The sequence below is a fragment of the Ctenocephalides felis genome, unplaced genomic scaffold (genome assembly GCF_003426905.1).
Source record: "Ctenocephalides felis isolate EL2017-DRISC unplaced genomic scaffold, ASM342690v1 CF-g0.4_SCAFFOLD_01886, whole genome shotgun sequence".
NCBI classification, from domain to species: Eukaryota; Metazoa; Arthropoda; class Insecta; order Siphonaptera; family Pulicidae; genus Ctenocephalides; species Ctenocephalides felis.
The window spans coordinates 147,434,831-147,458,014 of NW_020538040.1; the positions used below are offsets into that span (position 1 = coordinate 147,434,831).

Here is a 23,184-nt window from a genome sequence, read left to right on the forward strand (position 1 = left end):
ATAATTTTTGTTAGTATTATTCATGTTAGTAATTCAACTAACTTCAATAGAGGAATAGATAATAATTATATTTGAAATGTTTAAATTTTAATGTAGTATTGTTTAATTATAAAATTATAGTTGACACTGCTTGGCATCTTACTGTCTGTGGTGTAATAAAAATTTAGAACTTTAAAATTTAAATACTTATTCAACATTAGGTCTAGATTTTAATAATTATATAATGTTTGTAATTATAATTTACTGGGTTTCTGATTAATGGTTTATTCATATTTATATAGCATTTAAAGAAATGTTACAAACTCCTGATAACTCTCCAAGACCCAGAGGACGAAAAGTATCAGAGATTGCATTATTACAAGCGGATCCAAAAGCACGATTATCGTCAGTAGAATTGCTGTCAGCAGAAGAACCTTTATCTAAAGCCCCAATTACAATACAAAGTCCAAACAAAGAAAGTAATAACAAAAAGGATTCACATATTGGTTTCAAAACACTTGCTCCCAAAAAAAGACTACAAAAGGCACTGATGAAAATGAATATTCTACCAAAGAATATTATCAAGTAAGTAATAAAAATGCAATATGTGAAAGCTGTGATATTTTCTGGATGCATTATTTATTAAAATGAAATTATTATTTAAAATACTTCATTATTCCAAATACTATGTAACATTAGCATGTTCCATTTATGTAACAATAATTATAATGTATTATCTACAATTCATCATAATTTGAGTAATACAAATATGATTTATTTTTTCAGTGAAAGTTTAGCAAATGATGACAGCAATATACCTCTCACAAATACTGGATTAACAAATAGCAACCAAAACAATCAACTATATCAGTCACATAGTAATCCTGATTTAATGTCATGCTATGATGACTTGAGGGGTTCTGACTATCCAGAACATGTCCTCAAAGTATTTAAATCAGACCAAACATGCAAATATCTATTGGTGAGTTGAATTAAAGTGACGTGTCATATCTAATTTCAATACTATCGAGTTATTATATATTACTATTCAAAAACTAGGTTCATAAAGAAACTACTGCCCATGAAGTGGTGATGTTGGCTCTTCAAGAATTTGGTATAACTGACCCAAGCTCTAATTTTTCACTGTGTGAAGTATCAGTGGCAGAGGGTGGAATGATAAAACAAAGACGATTACCTGACCAATTGCAGAATTTAGCAGAAAGAATAGGTTTAAATTCTCGATATTACTTAAAAACTAATGGCATAACAGAAACATTAGTTGCTGATGAAATGGCACCTGAGTTGGTCAGGGAAGGCGCTGTTTATTTCTTACAATTAAATGCTGTAGAAATTGCTATACAGTTGACTTTACAAGATTTTAGTATATTCAGGCAAATTGAAAGTACTGAGTATGTTGATGATCTCTTTGAACTGAAGAGCAGATATGGAATGCCGATGTTATCGCAGTTTTCAGAACTAGTTAATAGAGAAATGTTCTGGGTGGTTACAGAAGTATGCAGTGAACATAACCTAGTTAGAAGAAGCAAGATTATTAAACAATTTATCAAAGTAGCAAGTATGTGAATATTTTTTATTAGTACATAATTCTGATATGCATGCGTACATATATATATATATATATATATATATATATATATATATATATATATATATGATTTAGTAGTTAATTTTGATGTTGAAATATATGAGTGAGTTCTTGATATACATGCCTCGGTACTAGCAAAGTACAGAAGTCGTGGCAGAAATTACATAATTCTACTTACATTTTTGTTCAATAAAACTATCATTTTTCTGTTTACATCATACAAAAAAATTATATAAAAAAATGCATAGTGCTGACAAGTTAGTTGTATAAATGTTAGTGCCAAATCTCTAGTGCTGTGTACACTTCTCTATATGTAACTAACCAACGTAATATCCACTGATGATGACATTAAATTGAATGTCGAAACGTTTGGAAATAAAGATTATTTTATAAATCTTTGGCTTTTCTTTGTTTGATGTATCGCCCTCAAGAACTCACTCATATATATATATATATTACTAAATGTAATTATATTCTAAATTGTTTAAATGACAGAAATAGATTTTGAGACAGCAAAATATACTTTTTACTATATCAGTTCTTAAAATTTTAAATTTAAATTACTTGATTTACATGTGACGCAACAGTTCTTGTTGTTAATTCAGTTATTACATTATGTACTTTTCCTCCAGAAATACATATTATTTGATAAATTTTTATTTATGTGTAATATTAATTATTTTTATTTATATTTGATGTTTTGTTCATTTTTACAGGGCAATGTAAAGAATGCAAGAATTTTAATTCCATGTTTGCAATAATTTCTGGCCTTGGTCATGGTGCTGTTTCACGATTGAGAGTTTCTTGGGAAAAATTATCAACAAAATATCAAAGATTGTTTTCAGATTTGCAAGAACTGATGGATCCTTCAAGAAATATGTCTAAATATAGACAACTTATAAGTTCTGAACAAAGCAAACCGCCCATTGTGAGTTTATATGTTTCAAAATAATACAATTTAGGGATTTATTTTACAATTTCATACAATAATCAATAATTTTTTTGATAAATATTTCTGATAACTATTAAAAATATGATTATCTTATATTTGTTTTATTACCAAAAAAACATTTATAAGTTTCTTTAAATTTCAATTGTCGTAATTAATTATTGATGATTAAGTAACTAATCATTATTGTTATGTATAAATTTTACCTGAAAATAATTTACTATCTAGTGTGTTTTTTTTAAATTTCAGATACCATTTTACCCCATTGTGAAAAAAGACTTAACATTTATTCATTTGGGAAATGATTCACGTGTGGATGGTTTAGTAAATTTTGAAAAATTGAGGATGATTGCTAAAGAAGTAAGATCCTTGACAAATATGTGTAGCAGTCCTTATGACTTGTTGACTATGCTCGAGCTGGGAGGACAGCCTCCAAGTTCAGCTATGGTTGCATTGAATCAGATGACAACTGCCACTACAGGGGGAACAAATGCTCAGCAAGGTCAGGAAAATATAAACTTTATGTATTTTATTCAAATACAAAAAAATTTTAGACTTATAGACTTTAATGCTTCTATTCTATGGAATACTATATTTCTTTTATATTAATTATGTGTATATATGAAATCATTATCATAGTTATTATTTACCCAGGTCAAGCAACTGTAAAAAGACGTAAAAAGTCAACAGCTGCACCCAATCCTAAAAAGATGTTCGAAGAAGCTCAGATGGTGAGAAGAGTTAAAGCCTATCTGAATAACATGAAAATAATAACTGATGAGGAAAAGTTACATGCTTTATCTTTGGAATGTGAACCTAGTGGTTCAGCACCCAATTCTGTTCCAATTAGAAAAAGGCATCCATCACCTACCTTATCCACAACTAGCAGTGCAAGTTCTGCCAGTGAAGGGAAGAAGGGAATTGCAGCTACTAAATTTGGTAATCATTTGTGAACTTTATAATTTTAGTTGAATGCTTAATTTTACTTCACTGAATTTGACTTTTTATGCTACTGATCTTAAGTAGCAATATTGAATAACAATTAAATATTTGACAAAAAATCTATTTGACTTTCTTAATGAAATATGTTTCTGACTTATATAAATTAACATAATATAGTAGTGTCCACAATTGCGCTAAATTTACTTGATTGAATATTGGTCTCTATGAAAAAGCATATATATGTGAATGAGGAGTTATTATTCATATGTACTATTTTTTTAAATAGTATGTTTCAACAATGGTATTGGTTAATATTTGTGTGAAATCTTAAACTCTTAATTTTTATTTTAATTGTGACTAACTTGCAGCACTTATGCAAATATAAATGGCATGCTTTTGACATAATTGACAATTAATGATAGCTTAAACATTTTTATTCACAAATTGCGAGCATATGTGTTCTCATTCAAAGCATGTGAAGCAAAAAATTATACTCATATTTTCTCTAAACTATACAAAAATTTATTCAAACAGTTTCATGTTATGTTTAATTTACTAGAAAATTGCTATTTTTTTAACTGCCTATTTGAAAATTATATATAATTTTATAACATCACATTTTGAATGTATTAAAGCTTTGAAATATATTGCTGTGAGAATTTCAGTTTTAGTGACAAACATATTTTATACTCATTTTATTACCCTTATTGCGATTAAATATTTGCTTCTTTCCTAATTAAAAAATCGTTTCGTTTTTAAACAATGTTTGATTCTTGTAATCTAAATGTTACATTCATATGTTTTTCATTACTTATTTTTTTGCATTATGAAAATGCAGTTAGTGCTTAACAATGTTAAAGTAATTCTAGTACTGAAAGTCATGTTGTTATTTAATCTAATTTTATTTTCTTGTTTTAATAAATAGCACATGTTTTGAACAATTTGTTAGAATTAAATCATAGTTGCAATAATTAGTCATTGATGTTTCGTTTATCATTTAATGTAGGCGCCGCGTCGCCGCAAGCTGTTCGCAAGATTCTTGCCCTATCCGAACCTACAAAAACGCGGCCCCACCAGCCGCGACACCCTGGTTCTGCCTTACCTATGCAGGGAATGGTACATCATCATCACGCTTTGCATCACCATCATCATCCTCATCACCATGGGCTTCTACCTGGAACAGGGCTAACGGCTTCACAAGCCTCAATTCCCTCTCCCGGCGCACATCATCGCAGGATAGGTTCTGCTAGCGTCACAGGTATTAATCGACAATAAATTATAAAAATTCAGGACAAAGATATTTTGTTTAAATGAAACTTTTAAATTACTTAACTATATATGAAATCTTATTCAATAAGCAATGCAATAAGGTGTTGCTATAATTATTTCATATATTATTATTTTCTTTCTAAAATGTGTTTCAATATTTTTTCTTGCTCTCATTAATTGTATTATATTATATTTAATTACGCTATTAGTCAAGTCAGTAAAGATTATATGACTTCAAAAACAGTTCCTATTTTATTCTTTTTATTATTTTTGTTTTTGATATTATTAAAAAAGAGAAACCTTTAAGAAAGGGAAATAATTATTTTTACTATTTAAACAATATGTATGTTATTTATATAAGAAAATAAGTTTTTGAGTGGTTTTCATTGAAAAAAAATATTTATATATTTATTTTTGTGTTAATGATAGTTATTATAAGTACAGTTATTAATTGAATATTATTTTATATCATAAAAAAAAGAGTGCGCGTAAGGTTTACACGCGATTGAAGCTAAACTTATTTGCTACTGTACAAGGTGGCATTTAAGTAAAAATAAATACATCATATAACAATTTTGAATAATGTTGAATAGTAATTTATTAGTTTCAACCATTATACACATTTATATAATGTTAAATTATAAATTATATAATTATAATAGCATAAAAAATATGGATAATATTTAAATAATGTAATTAAAGTCATACTCAAATATGACATGATCGGTTTGTTATTGTAATTAGGGTTTAGAAATGAACCTTAATTAGAGAAATGAAGTAATTGCTGATTAATAAATTCTATAATATTTGTTCACACAGTGGATTATGTTAAACAACGCCTAAACAAATATTGTTTTTGCAACTTCACTCATCATGTAATTGTGTTTGAAGAACTTCATGTAATTAAAATTAACATACATTCATTGACTGCTTGTATTTTTTTACTTTTTCGCTGGCGATATAATCTCATTCTTTGAACGACTGTAATATCTGTCTTGCCTAAAATATTTTCCATTTTAATAACTTCAAAGATTTATAGAAACTTCGAATAATATAGAAATAATTTCTAATCAATGAACTTATGTTTAGTGCACGGCACAAATGTTTAATTTGTTTTATTATTTTAAAGGAACAGGATAAAATATTCTTCTGATTCAGGCATTTTTCATTAAATCAAGATTTGTACTACTACGATGTATCTTAGAATGTTTATTTAGCTATGCCGATTTTCTTGTTGATATTGGTATGCATTCAACGTTGATGCCGGCACGCATACTACGACAGATCTCTATTCACATACACGATGACTAATCACAATCGACCCGTATTGAAATAATTTCATCGTGAGCGAATGACGTACAGAATTAATTATATTGAAGTATTAATGTATTTTAGCAATTTGGCTGCTTTATAACACATATAATTTTTCAAAGTCACGAATTTAGAAATAAAAGTTTAATTTTTAAAAAAACTTTTTTTTTCATAATATCTCGAAAATTATGAAAGATACTTATAAGAGTGAAATGATAAAAATGTAGGTCATTTTATATTAATTTTGTCTTATCATTGTACATTTATACAGAAAAAAACATAGCTCTTATATATATTTTGACCAAGAAGAAAATTTATATGATCTAAATAATGAATGATCAATAACAACTGTACTTGTAAAAACTGTTCTTAACACGAAAAGCAACACACATTTTTTATTAAAAAAAATTACTCAAAAACTTACTTTTCTATATAAATAACATACATATTGTTTTAACAATAAAAATAATTATTTCTACCTTCTGAAAGGACTCTTGATTTTGAATACTATTAAAAAACTGAAATTAAAAAAGAATTGGAGCTCTTTCTAAGGACTTTCTAAGTTTGCCCGTTTTATGTCTTTATTGATTTGGTTATACAGTAGAACCTCGTTTATCCAGACCTCAGTTATACGGATTCGCGATCATCCGGACTACCAACCGCGATCAATTTCTATGTATGTACATATCTACAAATCGAATTTTTGCATGATTAAGTTTAGTATATGTTTGTAATGTAATCTAAGAAAATCTATATGTGCATACATAGGGAAGTTTTAATTTCCCAATGAACATTATTTCCGTTGATGTCTATGCATGTATTTGTTATTTTCATTAAATACACAACATTATTCTTCATATATTCGATTATCCGGATTTTTGAATGCCTATCGACAACAATTAGTCCGGCTAATCGAGGTTCTACTGTAATTGAATTTGATTATTGCTAGACTACGATATATTTAGAACTTTTGATTATTGATACAGATCTTTATTTGTTGTTTAAATTTGTCTTTAAGGCCCTGCATGCTGCGGAAGTCAAGTGTACGTTCATTCCATAAGTAGTAATGGCAGCGGCATGGTCGGTCGAGTGGTCGGTGGCGGAGTTGGTGTCGGAATGCACGAACGTTCGCATTCCGATACGCCTACGCCTTTGCCATCAGTCGATTTGTCAGCTGAGAGCAGTAGCGTCACATCATTAAGCAACATGCCCCTGAGGAAAACGGTCACTTCGGGTAAGATATCAAATTCAGATTGTACTGATGACATTTATACAAGCAATCATTGTGGTGATAGATTAATTTGAAATGTGGGATAAGTTTCTTATTTATCAGCATAGTTGCAAAACTTGCTTTATCTTAAAAGATATACTTTTTTGTATAAGTTTTAACTGTAAAGATTCAATTAGACAATATTTGAAAATTTATTAATATATGCGAAATGTATATTTCAACTATTTATTAGAATTTATTGCTAATATGGAATGCGACACTATTATTATATTTCTAAAAGTATTGATCATCCATCTATATATTCATTGACCATCAGCACATTTAAAAATATGAGTTATTTTTGCTTAAAGAAAATTATTTAAATCAGAAACTATATGTGCATAAGTATAAGATTTGATTGTTTCTTTAACTTTAGTTGATTATCGGTGTTAATTTCATATAAAAAAATTCGTTTTCTGTTTGATTTATAGTTTAACATACAAAATTTCATACAACAATAGCATTTTTCATCAGCGCTTGATGGAGCAGTTTTAATTTCAAAATAAACTCGAAAACTTGTTGTTTGATTTTTGATTTTAAAGGCTTGTATTTACAGTAAATATAGCTTTCAAGCATCAGTATATAAGTATTTGATCATATTTGCTTATTTAGTCCTTAAAACGACATTTTTAATCGTTTATAAAACACATGAAAATCATTATTTGATTAATTTAGTTAATTATTTATGAGATAATATTTTTATAGTTTTAACTATATAAATATATATGTATATTTTATATTTTTGTACAAAGGTAACATCTCAGTAGTAATCTCCTTAACATTTTTTTTTTTTTTTGATAAATAATAGTTATAAAAGCTTATTTTATACGCGTATAAATGATTTAATTTGTAGAAAACCAATGTGAAAAAACAATGCATGAATGAGCCCACACTTTGCTTTAGCGGATTGTCGAAAGTAAAAAATAACTGTTTTATTTACTTGAATGTTTTTTCATATTTATTTACGCAGAAATCAATTTGATGATTTGAATTAACTTTAATAATGTTATTTTTTATGAATCGCCACTCCGCACATGAGCGTTTGGGAAGCACTGGTATTATAGTATAATGTTTACTTCTTATATTTTACTTGGCATGTCGATGTACATAATTTTAAAGATATCAATATTTACCAAATAAATGATCAACAACATTTTTTTAGAATACAGTGTCAGTATTAACTTTGAAATTGGTACATGCTGTACCAAATTTGGTATAATATATCATTTTGCCATTTGTTCTGGTAATTATTAATGTGTTTATTAATTGCATATATGTTTTCATTTTTATCATACCTGAATTATGTATGCACAATGTACATAATCTCATATTTTTGTGTTTTTTCAACTAGCTCTCTCAACAAAGCTAATAATTATATAGTAAACATATTAACAGATTACCATAACAGTATTTCACAATCTATTTTTCTTGATCAAATATAACTTTGGAGTATCGCAAAGGAATTTTCTACTGAAAATCCTATTATATAGGAATAAAACTAGATAAAAATACTTATAATATTAATTTATATGGATAAAATTGTCACTGGATTGATATTCTTTTAAATTTAAATTGACAGCCCTAATCTGCAATCTAAAGTCCAACCTAAACTAATATAATTTCTTAAATTCATAGCAATTATTCTTAATTGGAACTTTTTGAACGTAAATTATAATATAGTGCTTCTATTTCTGGAGCACGTTTTTGATCAGAGTTAGATGTTAAAATAAACAAATCCAGGTTATTTTAATCAGACTCAATAAACTTCAGAATATTTATATTCAAGATTTGAATAGAAAACAAATTTTATTGAATATTAGTTTGGTTGGACATGAATTAAATGTTAATGTGCTTTCTCATTTTATAGTTATATTAAGTTGTTAAAATGAGATGTATATTAAACTACAAAGCTGTGATACTAAGTTTAAGATTGTGAAACAAATATTTGCTATATTGAGCTTTCACAAATATCTATTAACACTTAGTTGTAGTAGTATATATATATTTATGTGTTTGTTTTGTATATATTAAATATTTTATATATGTGTGTTAATTACATGGCACGTGTATGTAGCGTGGCTAAAATGTAAAATGAACATCAATGAAATTTTGCATAAATACACTCTTTATTTATATAATGCATGTGTTTTTTTATATTGTATTCTCAGCTTTTCTATTACTTTTTTAGAATGTCGATTAGTAATATTTGTGGTTTCAGTGTTGTTCTTTTATTTTACTTTCTAATAGATTGTATGTGCGTTTTGTTTAATAATGTACAAATTTGATGTTTTTATTGTTTTTAGAATAGTGTTTTGGTGAAAATATTTTTAATACTTACTGCTTGGTTATTGGATTAATTTGCTTATATTGGCCACATTTTTTAGTTTCGTATTTGATCGGCATGCATAGATTTTCCTTTAAACGGTACCAATGAATTATGTTCTGGTTTTTAAAATATTAGTAGCATTAGATAGTGTTATTACTTGTCCTACATATATTATTAATCTTTATTGTAATTAAATAAGCATACAAACTTATGGTTTCTATTGGTTTTTGTTTATTTTTTATTGATTGTTTTAGGTTTTAGGTTTATTTGATAACAAATATATTAATTTTATATATTTGAAATTGTACATTTATAATTCTTTCATCGATATATTCTTACAATTTTATAAATAGTTTATTACATTTTATGATGAAAACTGATTTTGTGTGAAAGTAGTTGAATGCACCAACAGGAAATGATCTAAATGTAGTGAATTACAACTTGGTTCATATTGTGGTTTATTGGTTGAAATTGGTTTGTCAAAAGTGTTAAGATATGAAAATCTAAAATTTTAATTTAATGATTTTAACAAGGAAGACGTTTAATTATTTTCAGGTTCTGTGACATCCAGTGATAGTGGCCATAGTTCTTCAATACCTGGTCAACTTGATACCTCATATCACTTGCAGTGCACACCTAGTCCAAATCTACAACAGAGAAGGCATTCAGCATTGCAAGGTATTTATCAGACATGCAATTCTTAATAATTCTTAGTTTATTTATGGTGAAAAGTATTACAATTGATATGTTGATATGGAATGGCAATCTAAAACAGTTTATGTGACAGAGCCCGAGGCTGTAGTCAACTCCTGTAGTACTACAGCCTCGGGCTCTGTCACATAAACTACGTTCTCTGTGCAAAATATATTATATATTTCACAAATATTTTGCTATGCTCTGTTCAACAAAATAATATAAAAAAAACAAGTTAATGTATATATGATAGTGCAAAATTATGTTCCTTGCGCTAGCTACTGATGTAAGACCGTATCTATATCCACTGATGATGACATAAAATACTATGTCGAAACGTTTGGAAAAATTAAAGATTAACTTCTAAATCTTTGCCTTTTATTTGATGTATGCCCTTAAAGAACTTATAATAATAGGTTGTCAAATATCTCCCTTCCGCCTTTTTGTATTATAAACCAAGAGCAAAAAAGCGGAAGGGAGATATTTGACAACCTAACATATATATATATTAATTCATCCTTATTAAATAGTTTGCTTTTCATGGTCTTACTTGTAAGCCGTTTGCATGAGAATGATAGAATTATAATTTCATTTTTCTTTTCGACCTTCATATTGTTTTATTTATTTTTTTGTTTTTTTTATTTTTTGTTTATCTCTTTTAAATTTTATACTTTTTATGGGGTTACTGGTGAGTTGCTCGTTTTAGAATAAAAGAAATATACTTTTATTAGATAAATTTTATTTTTATTTTCGACCTTCATATTGATTTTTTCTTATTTTTTCTTTCTATTTTTTTCTTATTTTTATTCATCTCTTTTAAATTGTGTGCTTTTTATGGGATTACTGGTGAGCTGTTTATGTTAGAATTATAGAATTATATTTTCATTAGATAAATATCATTTTTATTTTCGACCTTTATATTGATTGTTGCTTATGTTTTCTTTTTATTTTTTTTTAATTTTTATTTATCTCTTTTGAATGGCATGCTTTTTATGGGGTCACTGGTGAGCTGTTCATGTTAGAATTATAGAATTATACTTTCATTAGATAAATATCATTTTTATTTTCGACCTTTATATTGATTGTTGCTTATGTTTTCTTTTTATTTATTTTTTTAAATTTTTATTCATCTCTTTTGAATGGCATGCTTTTTATGGGGTCACTGGTGAGCTGTTCATGTTAGAATTATAGAATTATACTTTCATTAGATAAATTTCATTTTTATTTTCGACCTTTATATTGATTTTTGCTTATGTTTTCTTTTTATTTATTTTTTAATTTTTAGTCATCTTTTTTAAATGGCATGTTTTTTATGGGGTTACTGGTGAGCTGTTCATGTTAGAATTACAGAATTACACTTTCATTAGATAAATTTCATTTTTATTTTCGATCTTCATATTGATTTTTTTTTTGTTTTGTTTTTGGTGTTCGGTTTTTTCGTTGTTCGTACGAAAGGGCATGACGACGACACGCACTATACTCCTACACAAGCACATCTCCAACATCATCTCTTACCGCACCAAATTGCACATTCCCAAGCACTGCCCGCCTTCTCGCATAATCTAAACCGCTACGGTAAGTCAAGTACTATTTTCCTGGTCTTTACTACTGAACTGTATTGGATAAAAGTATCGACTATTTTAGTTCTAATCTATCCTCTTATATTAACTCTTTCCACTCAGATGCCGCCGCTCTGGGCAAAATTCATATAAATCTCGGAATTTGCGATTGGAAAGGGTTAAATATATATATTAACGACACGGTGTTTATTGAGAATGATTTATTTGTTTATGTTTGAGTATTCAATGCGCAGTTCAGCAGTTTAGCATTTTAGCCTATGATCTTTATAAATATTTCAAACATTGCAAAACCGAGTTTTTGAATCACATATTATGTTCTAATTTATTAAACTTTACATTGGATATCTCTAACAATAAGTATGAAACATTACATATCATAAATTATAATTTTTCATGCTTTTTTGCGCCTTTGGGTTTACATATTATGTGCATATGCATGTTTATTTTATATGTCTTAACTTTAGGATATGTTCAATATCATTTTTCTGCTTTTTATATATTGTAACTATATTGTTTTTTTATAAAAATGTTATTTGCTTAATAATGGTTTTTTTAATAGATCTTATAAATTCAAAAACTTGAATGCGAAACGTAATTATATATTAATCACATTGTTGGTATAAGATGAAAAATATATATGAGAGAAAATAATGCATGGAATTAAAAGCCGTAGTAGAAATTAGAGCAATAGGTAGAGAACTGAATTATAAATGATATTGGATTAAAGTGCTGCTCACAACATAAAACCCAGAACTCAATGTTGAGGGTAACAGTATTGATTGTAATAGAATATATCATAAAAAATTAGAAACAAAATTATCCGATACAGATTGAAAGTTAGTTCCATAGTTTTTTATTTGCTCTAGCTTAATAAGTGAGTCAGAATCATTTCAACTGATTGTGTGTGAAATGTCTTAGCAAATTCTGTATCGTTAACAGGTTTTTATTTTTTACTCCTTTTTTAAGTATAATACTAACAAGTATTGCACCATTTTACAATTCTCATTAAATGCGCGAACTTTTAATGAAATTTGTCAAAGCACACAAATTTTTAAATGTATAGCCATTTAAAATGGCATTTTGAAAATTTCAAATTCATAGTTCAATAAATAGTCTTAATTTTAGAAAACTTAGGAAAATTCTGTTATTACTTTTGATTACTATTCTAGAAATATTACTTAGGGTTACGGTTCCACGGTATAAATGAACAAAATTTATGAAAAATAACTGCAGTAAAAATGTTCATAGTTTGATCAAAGTTCAAGGTTGTACTTGAAAGCTCATAACTTTCTAGAATTTTTTTCTATTTTTTTTCATGATAGAATCATTGCTGTCGCCTCTTTGAGTTCTGGAGCACTCTGTATATATTATTCATTAATATTTATATATAATATATTTTGCGCATTCCATCATTTTTTTCTCGTTATTAGAAAACTCGTTACACACTGGTAAAAAAACATTATTACTGGCGAAATTAAAATGTACCTATTATTAATAATAATATTATATATTACTAGATGACCCGACAGACGTTGTTCTGTACCCATGTCTACAATTTTTTAATATAATACACGCCACTCTTCACGCCAAAATTTATATACATGTATTATAATAAGAGCGATGTAAAATGTAGAACACTATATTGGAAATTGAAGTATTTTAAACGGTATAACATAACCATAACCATAACATAATACTTGTACTTCATGTTGGATTAAATTAATTGAATTTTTTATTATTTAAGATATCCAAAATTGCATCTTAAACTTCTCCTAATCGATATAGTGAGGGCCGAATTGTATGTATCCATCTTTACTTTCCCATTTGTTGTTATAAAGTGAAATTTGTACGAATTTTAAAAATATTGTGGAAAATATTTAAAAATATTGTCCTAGGTTCATGAGTAAATTGCAATTTTTGGCAGGTGATACTTTTCATTTATTTTCAATGCAAACTATGACATGTTGTTTTTTGCAATTTTTTCCATTTATTTCTACAATATTGCACATACATCTCAGTACTTTATAATCACATAAATCCTAGAAAATTTCCTTAACAAACTTCAGAAAGATTTATCAAAATCCGAATAATCGTTTAGGAGGAGTATACAGTGAGTGCTTGTTAATATGAACTTTACATAATAGCAATAAAGCTCAAATTGATTCTACGTTTTAGTTAGAAAACGTTTGTATGAGAAAAAGAAAAGGGCTGTTTTTAGGGTTTTTCCGGCAATTATTCATTTTTTTCTTTTCCGTAAGAACCATCCTTGGACTTCAACAAACATTTTAAAAAAAGAATTGGCCAAATTGGTCCAGGCGTTGTTGAGTTAGGCGCTTACCAACACATTTTGCGATCCATTTTTATATATAAGATTATATAGTAAGTTTCAATTTGGCTGTACTCTATTTCAATTCGATTCTTATTAGTTGCCGCTGTACCCGTGTCTTCATCGGTTCCCAGAAGCGCAGCACGCGCTGGACCTCCGCCGTACTCTGAAGCTGCTAAAATAATGCAAATTCAGCGACTCGGCAGAGCCCATAGTCATGAAGGGGTAACTGCCTGCTACTACCGTCACGGTGATCAAATGGAGAATCCGGGACCCACGGATGACGGTAAGTAGATGCTTATCGTTTATAGTCTAGTTATGAGTGGCATTAAGTTCTTGATACGAGTAAATAATTGACTTAGTCAATAAAAATTGAAATTTAGCTATAAATTTTTCAACTGTTCATTTCGAAAACAGATTTGCCCTTTCCCTAATCAATGCAATATTCTATTAACCCATTCCAGACGGCGATTTTTTTCGAACGCGATCCCCAGGAGTGATTTTTTTTTTTTTTGTTTATATTGTTCATTTTTAATAAAAAATTGTTTACTACGGAAATCACCCAATTCGTGCGCAAATTTGCATAGATAAGATGATTGCACACCGTGTGTGCAACTCGATCCTCAGAAAATTTTTATTGCGAGGAGCGGCTTGAATACTTCATTAAAATTGTTAACCATTTGTTTTAAAAATAATTATATAATATAAAATCGTTATGTTGCTTTCAATAATGAGGAACAGAATTTAATGCAAAGAAGGTTTTTAAGAAATAGTAAAAAGTCTAAAAAGTAAGTTGTAAAAATAATATAAACAAGAAATAAATTTTTAGAATAATGTCTAAAGGTAATAAAGTAATGTAACTCAGTAATGAAGAAGAAAATATAATTTGTAAATACATTTTTAGGAAACAGCACACTGGTTTTGAAATAATTATTAGTATATTTCAAAATTCAAAATTGTTTTGTTTTAGTACGAATTAAAATCAATGCCAAATTTTGTTTTTCTGTACCTTACAGATACTATTAATTAAAAAAAAATCTTATCTCGACGACTATATCACTCAGAATAACTGATAATTGCTCATTATCATTATTGCACACAGGGTGTGCAACCGGTCTTATAGCCTTGGAAAGCAATTGCACACACGGTGTGCAATTGGTCTCGAATGGGTTAAAGGGGTATTCTGTAAGTCAAATTTATAACAATATAAATGCTAAATTTGTAAAAATATATTAATCATAACATATATATTCAACAGTATTTTCTTCAATTGTTTCAGAAGATGACAATGGCCAAGTATCGGCTGTTTGAAACAGTGTACATATGATGATTTGCAGATAGTTACACAGTAGTATAAATTTGATCCTTTTGCATTTTATGTGAATTTGTTAGTTTTTCTTTTCACATTTATTGCACACTTGCCACTATACTTTTAATTTCTTTAAAAATATTATTTGATATGATGAACTGAATACTCATACTAAATTATAGTATGAGTATACATTTCATCAGAAATGAATACTCATACTATAATAGAAAAAGATACTTAAATATATATATATATATATATATATATATATATATACGCATATGTACATGTAATATACATGTTGTAACATATGTATCTAAAATAGTTTAAGAGCACTGAGGATATTAAATATATGTATTACCTTGGATTTGTAAATTTATTTTGTTATTTATTATTTATACAACTTGCAAAAATACATGCAAGCACAAATAATTTTCAATCATCATAATTCAATATTTTTACTTTATATATGCTCAAGTATTTAATACAATATTAAAATAATTATACAATGCATATATTAGGTCATTCTTTCTGATATTAAAAGTTCATAATTGATGTTTTCAAATTTTGTGAATTTTAATGCTAGGCGAACCAAATTTGATTTCAGTATACAAATGTGGTAATAAAATAAATAAATAAATAAATTATATATATATATATATATATATATATATATATATATATATATATATATATATATATATATATATATATATTAGGGTGGTCCTTAAAATGGTCATTTTCGAATTTCCTTGCTCCCAGGGGCTCAAATGGTTCCAAATTGATAAAAAACAATTCTCTGAAAGTTTTAGCTCTTAATATTAACGTTTAGATAGAGCGCAATACAATCAAAGTTTGTATGGAAAGAGCATGGAAGTTTTTTTTAAAATTTAAAAAAAATGTGTTAGGTATAACTTAGCGACAAATGAATGAGTTTTATTCATTTATTTGTTCGCTAAATTACATCTAAACAACATTTTTAAAATTTTTGAAAATTTTTTCATGCTATCTCCATACAAAACTTTGATTGAATTGCGCTCTATCTAAACGTTAATCTTAAGAGCTAAAACTTTCAGAGGATTGTTTTTTATCTATTTGAAACCATTTGAGCCCCTGGGAGCAAGGAAATTCGAAAATGACCATTTTAAGGACCACCCTAATATATATATATATATATATATATATATATATATATATATATATATACTATATACTATATACTATGGATAATTTATGTGAAGAGTAATATTTACAAGACATTTATTATGCATGTAAAATGTTTTGTAAGAGATAATGAAATTTTACAATACTTTTTATTTCTTATTATCTCTAAGAATAAGGTGCTTAAGTGCTTTATATATCAGTCATTTCTTTGCAATAAAATTCTATTTAAATAATTATTTTTGTAGCTAATATATGTTTCATCTTTCTCCTCATTAAATATAAATAAATTTAAGACCTATATAATAATATGTACAAAAACCCTTCCGATAACTTTATGTGAATGTGTACATTAAGTGATTGTTTTAAAAATATCAAAATATGTTTTTGAAGTATAAACAACAGATCTGTGAATAAAATTTAGTTCATAAGTTTTAAAATCATTTTAAAAATATAAAATATGTTTTTAAAGTATAAACAACAGATCTGTGAATATAATTTAAATCATAAGTTTTAAAATTTGTGTGATCACCGTGATGTCTCTTTTATGAGATATTAAGTGGTATTAAAGATATATGTGGTAATAATATTAAGAATATAAGTGGTATTCAAAATATAAGGAGTGCATCACAAAGCTGAATAATATCTCAATGTAAATTTGTTATATTTTGTAATAATAATATTTTTATAGTATTTAAGAAATATTTAAATAGAATAGCTATCACTCAAAATGTGCGAGGTTTAAAAAAATTTCTTTTGATTTCATTATATATGTAAAAGAGTCTATTTTTCCATTTGCTAAAATGAGCAAATGAAGAGGCTAAAACTATTTAGATTTTATTGTGCATAATCTATTTAATGATTATAATTGAGTAAAATATATTTTTTATAATAATATTATATGATAAGGTACATATATTTATAAAATTTAAGTGAGAGATATTATTTGCCAGTACTTTACGTTATGGCGAACATTCTGTTTTATATTCACATACATCTGCAAATATATATATATATGTATATATATATATATATATATATATATATATATATATATGTTTGCAAGTGTGTGTAGTTTTGTAAGTAATAACATATGATTTCACTTCGTACAAAATAAACTTTAAGTACTTGTTAATTAAAAGACCAAGAATATATGTTTATGTATATATATATATATATATATATATATATATATATATATATATATATATATTCAAATATATTTAGATACTATATTTAAAATGCAAATTTAATTAACTATTTATATCGAGTATGTGGTAGTAAGCATTCAAGAATATTATCCATAAGTTTGGATAAATGTTATTTGAATATATGTATGTGCAACCAAGGGTCAGTAGAAAATAAACTGAACTGATTGATACAATTACAATCTGTGGATTACATATCAAATTATATGGCTAATTTTAATAAAAATGTTAGATAGTTCCGGATATAAAATATTTGCTTTTTTACGGTACATTCTTAATTAGTTTAAAATATTTATGTTAAAAAATTTAAATAGAACATTTTGTTATTTACAATTTAATCAACTAATAGTGCCAAACTCTATTTTAATATTTTAATTATTGAAATAGTTTTTCTAACAGTCCCTCAATTTTAATATTTTAATTATTGAAATAGTTTTTCCAACAGTCTCTTGTATCATTAATTTTAATATTAAATAAAATTAGTCTAAAAAGTTTTGTTGAATTATTATTCAATTAAAACATTGATGAAAATGATTGAAAGTTCCATGTTATCTATGTTTCTGTATGTAATATAACTTCATTATGTGACGTAAGTTTAATATATTTGCAGATACAAAATTATAAATAAAGATGTATTTTGAAATTTAAATATAAACATATTCACATGAGAAGAACTGAAAGTTTTTCCTGCGTTTTATAGTCTTCTCAAGATCAACTGACCCTTTTATAATTTTATTTTTAGTTTTTTTCAGTAAACATTCAATAGTAATTCAAATTAGTATATGTTATTTATATATTTTTGATATTTCTGCATGCATCTTATATGTGATAAAAATGATGTATAAATAATGTGGACATATATGTATTTGGAAAAGATATGATAAATGTTTTATTTGCAAAATTTAATAATTACATAATACATAGAAACCCATACACACACACACTAATATAATATAATATAATATAATATATATATATATATATATATATATATATATATATATGTGTGTGTGTGTGTGTGGGTGTGTTGTACTTATTAATTGAAATAATATGTATCAGTTTCAATGTGGATAAAATTGGTCTTCGATATTTCTTTATTAAATACTTAATAAATAAAAATTGAGATTAAGTTAGCTATATAGATATTTAGATACAATTTTCAAATTAATTCGCTTTCCATGGGCTTATAATATTTTTATATGCTTTTTCAGACTGTGAACTCCATCGCTATGGTAAATTTTATTATAATCTTCAGATTTTTAAAATCGGTTCAGGATTTTTGGCATACACTTATGTTTATTTGTCTATGGGCACACGTAATTTCTTCAATTTTAATCTCACACGATTCAGAATGATTTGAACCATCAAAAATATGTAAAAATAGTAAATTGGACTTTCTGGTGAAATCAAAAACATCTTCGGAAAGTAAAAAATAAATAATATGCCTACGTTAACCGTTTGTACCGCGCAAGGCGTGCAAGGTATCATGTTTAGGATATATGTACATTTTTATTATTACAAATAAAAATGTAATAACAATTCAATTTCTTTGCAATCATATTATTACGATATTTTATATGGAGAAAAAGTCTAGTGGGACACTAGGAGAGGCAGATGCCAGTTAGAATATATTTTACATCATTTCTGTACAAAATTTGTTTATATTTATAATCGAAATGTTGATAGCAGAAGTGTAAGTTTACAACTATGAAGTTTGATCTGCCACTTTGTAGAGTAAAAAGTTCCATCGATAGAAGAAAATCGGCTACCGTTACAAAAGATAAGTTAAATTGCTTATCTAAAGAAGGTAAATAGTATTGACGATTACTGTGCTAAATGTTTTGCATCATATTTATAATCATTTATAATAAATATTGATAAGATGATAAGTAATATTATAACATTATCTAGGCTAGGATAAGTGACATTGCAATTGCATTTCAAAACGCACAATTTTTATATTGTCTATGGATTGACAATGACATGGATGACATTTGACATGAGTCAATGGTGTGCGCAAACTACGGCATGTACTGTAGTTCGGTTTTGACAGTAAGAAATAACTTTCTTGTTTTTTTTGACATTAAGTTTAATTGTGTCGAACTAAGTTCATTGTTTTTTATTTATTTTTTAGGAATTTGCTGAATTAAAATTATAACAATGGGTAACACATGGGGCGTATACGTACATCCCGAAGTAAATCCTCATCCTGATAAGGGAATAACTTTCGATCCATTATTGGGATTTGAATCTGGAAGAAAACCAAGAGGTACAAAATATAAAGCGATTTAAAAATCATTTGTTTTCTGTCATAACATAATTATAAATCATAATTAAAAAAAAAGAAAAATTTGTATGATTATGTAATTTTGATAGTGTTGAAAGAATGACATTTATTTCAGAAATGTTGGTAACAAAGGAAGAATTAATGTCTGCAAAAGTACCATTAGAAAATCGAGACTATTGTGCGCACAAACTTCTAAAATTATTATCTTGTCAAGATGATGTTTGGCCATTTGTTTATAAATGTTCCCACGATAAACATGAATACATGAATTGCCAATACGAAGAGTAAGTTAAACATTTTGAAATGAACAAATGATTATTGCAAAAATATTTATGTATGTGTATATTCATATTATACAGGAATTTCCTTATTCGCGCTTCCTATATGCGCGTTTTCGCTATTCCAAAAAAATTGTGACCTAATTTCTATATTCGCGGCTAAAAATTTCGTTATTTGCGGATTCCAATATGTATCGAAACCAAACTCACTATATACTGTCTTTTTGACCGTCTTTGCCGCTATCAGTGTTTTTGAGAATGTAAACTAATAGAATGAAAACAACCTTATTTATTACTCAATGAATAAAACAGATTTTTAGTAAAATTTCAAATCGACATGAAATCTACATTCCCAGTCCATTGAAGAAGAGCAATTCACTTCAATTGCTTCTGCAAGCAATAGAAACGTAATCAATAATTTGAAAAATCTTAGTGAAGAATTAAAAAAGAACTGTCCGATTTCTATATGGATCCATATATGGAAAGTGTTATTTTTAAGAGGCAAATTACTGATGTGACAGTATCAGTTTGAATTAAATAAGCAAAACAATATTACAAAGTTCTTCAAATCATTGCCTTAGCCTCAACAAAATTAATCAAGATGTACAAAAACTATAATTAAAAATAATTTTTGTTTTATATATATTGCTGAAAACTATTATGTGATATGCAATATCTTAAGTATAACAGTTCTCATATTAAAATTAGTTGGTAATAAGTTTAGTACCACATCTAACATTAATGTAAAACTTTTATAAATTGACTTTTATTTTAATATTAATTTAATTTTTAATAATATTAATTTTTCTTTGTTTTATCACCATGGAATGTATTCCCTACAATTCCAGATAAAAGGCCACCCTGTATTTGCAGATTTATCCATTATTTGCGGATTATTTATTCACCTGGGAACGTATCCTTATCATTCCATATAAAATGCCATCCTGTATTTGCGGATTTTTTATTCACTAAATTTTTATGGAACGTATCCCCCGCGAATAAGGAGGTTTTACTGTACTGTTTCAAAACTTTATGCATTACTGTACATTTTAAATATAAAATAGTACTACTTTCTGCTATAGGTAGTAATTACCTGTAATGAAAAATGCATTATCCAACAAATATTCATTTCTGGTCATTAAAAATTGTTTATTAAAAAGAGAATTCAATTAATTATATTATATCTTTGCATGTAGCATGGACGTTACTTGCAAAGTAACTAGCTTGAAAATATTTATCCAATATATTTAAATTTATTTAACTTTAGCAAAAGTATACTAATTTCAGTATAATATATATGCATATATAATATATGTGTATTTTGCGCTATATAAGTCACAGTGTGTTTTCATTTTACCTTCCTAAATAAGATGTATTGTTAAAAACTATAAGGATCAAACAAGCACACACACACACACATATATATATATATATATATATATTTGCAATAAGATTAATATTTATATTTTTATATAAACTGTGCAGACTTTTGTACAGCTATTTGATCCAAATTTGGTACTAATTAAAAAAAAGTTGCATTGTAAATATGCTTTATATAAAGTAAACTTTGTTTCAATACAGTTTCCATTTGATAAGTTATTTATCAATATTATATTTTAATTGAAATAACTATGTAATATTTTTCAGTCATGTTTTGCGTATGAAGGAATATGAGAGAGAGCGCCGACTCCTTGTGCGTCAACAGAAATTGGCACAACAAGTTGGTTAAGCAATTTTAATATGTTAGTAATTTTTAATGAAATCTCTAAGAACAATTTATTGAACTGTAAATAAATGAATATGTAAGTAATGAAATGGTTTTAATATAGTTACACATTAACGTGTTGAATTAATTCAACATGTTATTTATATTGAATAGTATCTTTGTTCGAAAACTCAAAAGTATTAAGGATTTCATAATTACTTGATGATTATTCCAAATTTTGATAAGCTGATATATACTATTGAAATAATAAGGCAACAAGTTTCATTGTTGTTTCACTATAAGACTTAGTTTTGCTATTGCACGAGGAATTCGATTTACTCTTTTATTTATGAAGCTGATTTTACATTAAATGTTTACCAAAACCAAAACAAAGGTGATTTATTCTAATAATCAGAACTTGTTTAGAATCGGACCATGATATATATCAACATCTGAAAATATTATTTTTGGTAACCATGAACATATTTTTTTACTAATATTAATTAATTTAATCTTGTAAATAAAATTTGATAAATAATTTTCCAAGTATCTCTGAATAATTTATTTATTTAGTGTTTACTGAGGAATGTGAAAGTCATGAGCTAAAAATATGGTACCTGAAAAAATCATTTTGTCTATAGATGTATTACTACGCAAATCATATAAATCCAATAAAAATAGATTTAAGAGAATTTTGTCCTGCCCATTTTAAAAATGTTGATACAGTAGAATTTATCTATATACGCCTGCATTCAGAACTTTATATAATGCACATGCACCAAACTAAGCTTTTGTTACGAGAGTTCATTAAATTTGTTATTGAAACCTTTTCTGGAGCTATAGTACTTTGTAATATTTTTTTTTCCACTAGATTGATACTAAAATAAATCGAATAAGTCTTATTTAATTTTAATGGCTCTTCTTAAAGCGTTTCATTTATTTTCAATTAGTTCATAGTTAGTTATAGGTAAAAATCATAGTTATT

General features: G+C 26.6%; 2 protein-coding genes across 3 annotated transcripts in view; both read left to right on the forward strand.

Annotated features, from left to right (window-relative positions):
* The window catches only part of LOC113378726 (rap guanine nucleotide exchange factor 2-like), a 221,244-nt gene extending 205,574 nt beyond the window's left edge, over window positions 1–15,670 (forward strand). The window contains exons 8-19 of the mRNA XM_026619294.1: window positions 282–564; window positions 766–961; window positions 1,039–1,555; window positions 2,302–2,513; window positions 2,784–3,036; window positions 3,189–3,473; window positions 4,483–4,734; window positions 7,075–7,290; window positions 10,208–10,330; window positions 11,801–11,920; window positions 14,352–14,537; window positions 15,531–15,670. Of these exons, the coding sequence (XP_026475079.1) occupies window positions 282–564; window positions 766–961; window positions 1,039–1,555; window positions 2,302–2,513; window positions 2,784–3,036; window positions 3,189–3,473; window positions 4,483–4,734; window positions 7,075–7,290; window positions 10,208–10,330; window positions 11,801–11,920; window positions 14,352–14,537; window positions 15,531–15,562 (2,675 nt within the window). The 3' untranslated portion in view covers window positions 15,563–15,670. The remainder of the gene's footprint in view (window positions 1–281; window positions 565–765; window positions 962–1,038; window positions 1,556–2,301; window positions 2,514–2,783; window positions 3,037–3,188; window positions 3,474–4,482; window positions 4,735–7,074; window positions 7,291–10,207; window positions 10,331–11,800; window positions 11,921–14,351; window positions 14,538–15,530) is intronic.
* Window positions 15,671–19,854: 4,184 nt separating this feature from the next.
* LOC113378020 (NADH dehydrogenase [ubiquinone] 1 beta subcomplex subunit 7) lies at window positions 19,855–22,267 on the forward strand. Of its 2 annotated transcripts, XM_026618519.1 has the most exons (4): window positions 19,855–19,981; window positions 20,064–20,198; window positions 20,332–20,500; window positions 22,142–22,267. In XM_026618519.1, exons 2-4 carry the CDS (start codon window positions 20,090–20,092, stop codon window positions 22,221–22,223), a joined length of 360 nt encoding a protein of 119 aa, XP_026474304.1. In that variant the 5' UTR covers window positions 19,855–19,981; window positions 20,064–20,089; the 3' UTR covers window positions 22,224–22,267. The 2 variants fall into 2 exon arrangements, with proteins under 2 accessions (XP_026474304.1, XP_026474303.1); XM_026618518.1 differs by lacking the exon at window positions 19,855–19,981 and having other exon boundaries at window positions 19,999–20,198.
* The last annotated feature ends 917 nt before the right edge of the window (window positions 22,268–23,184 follow it).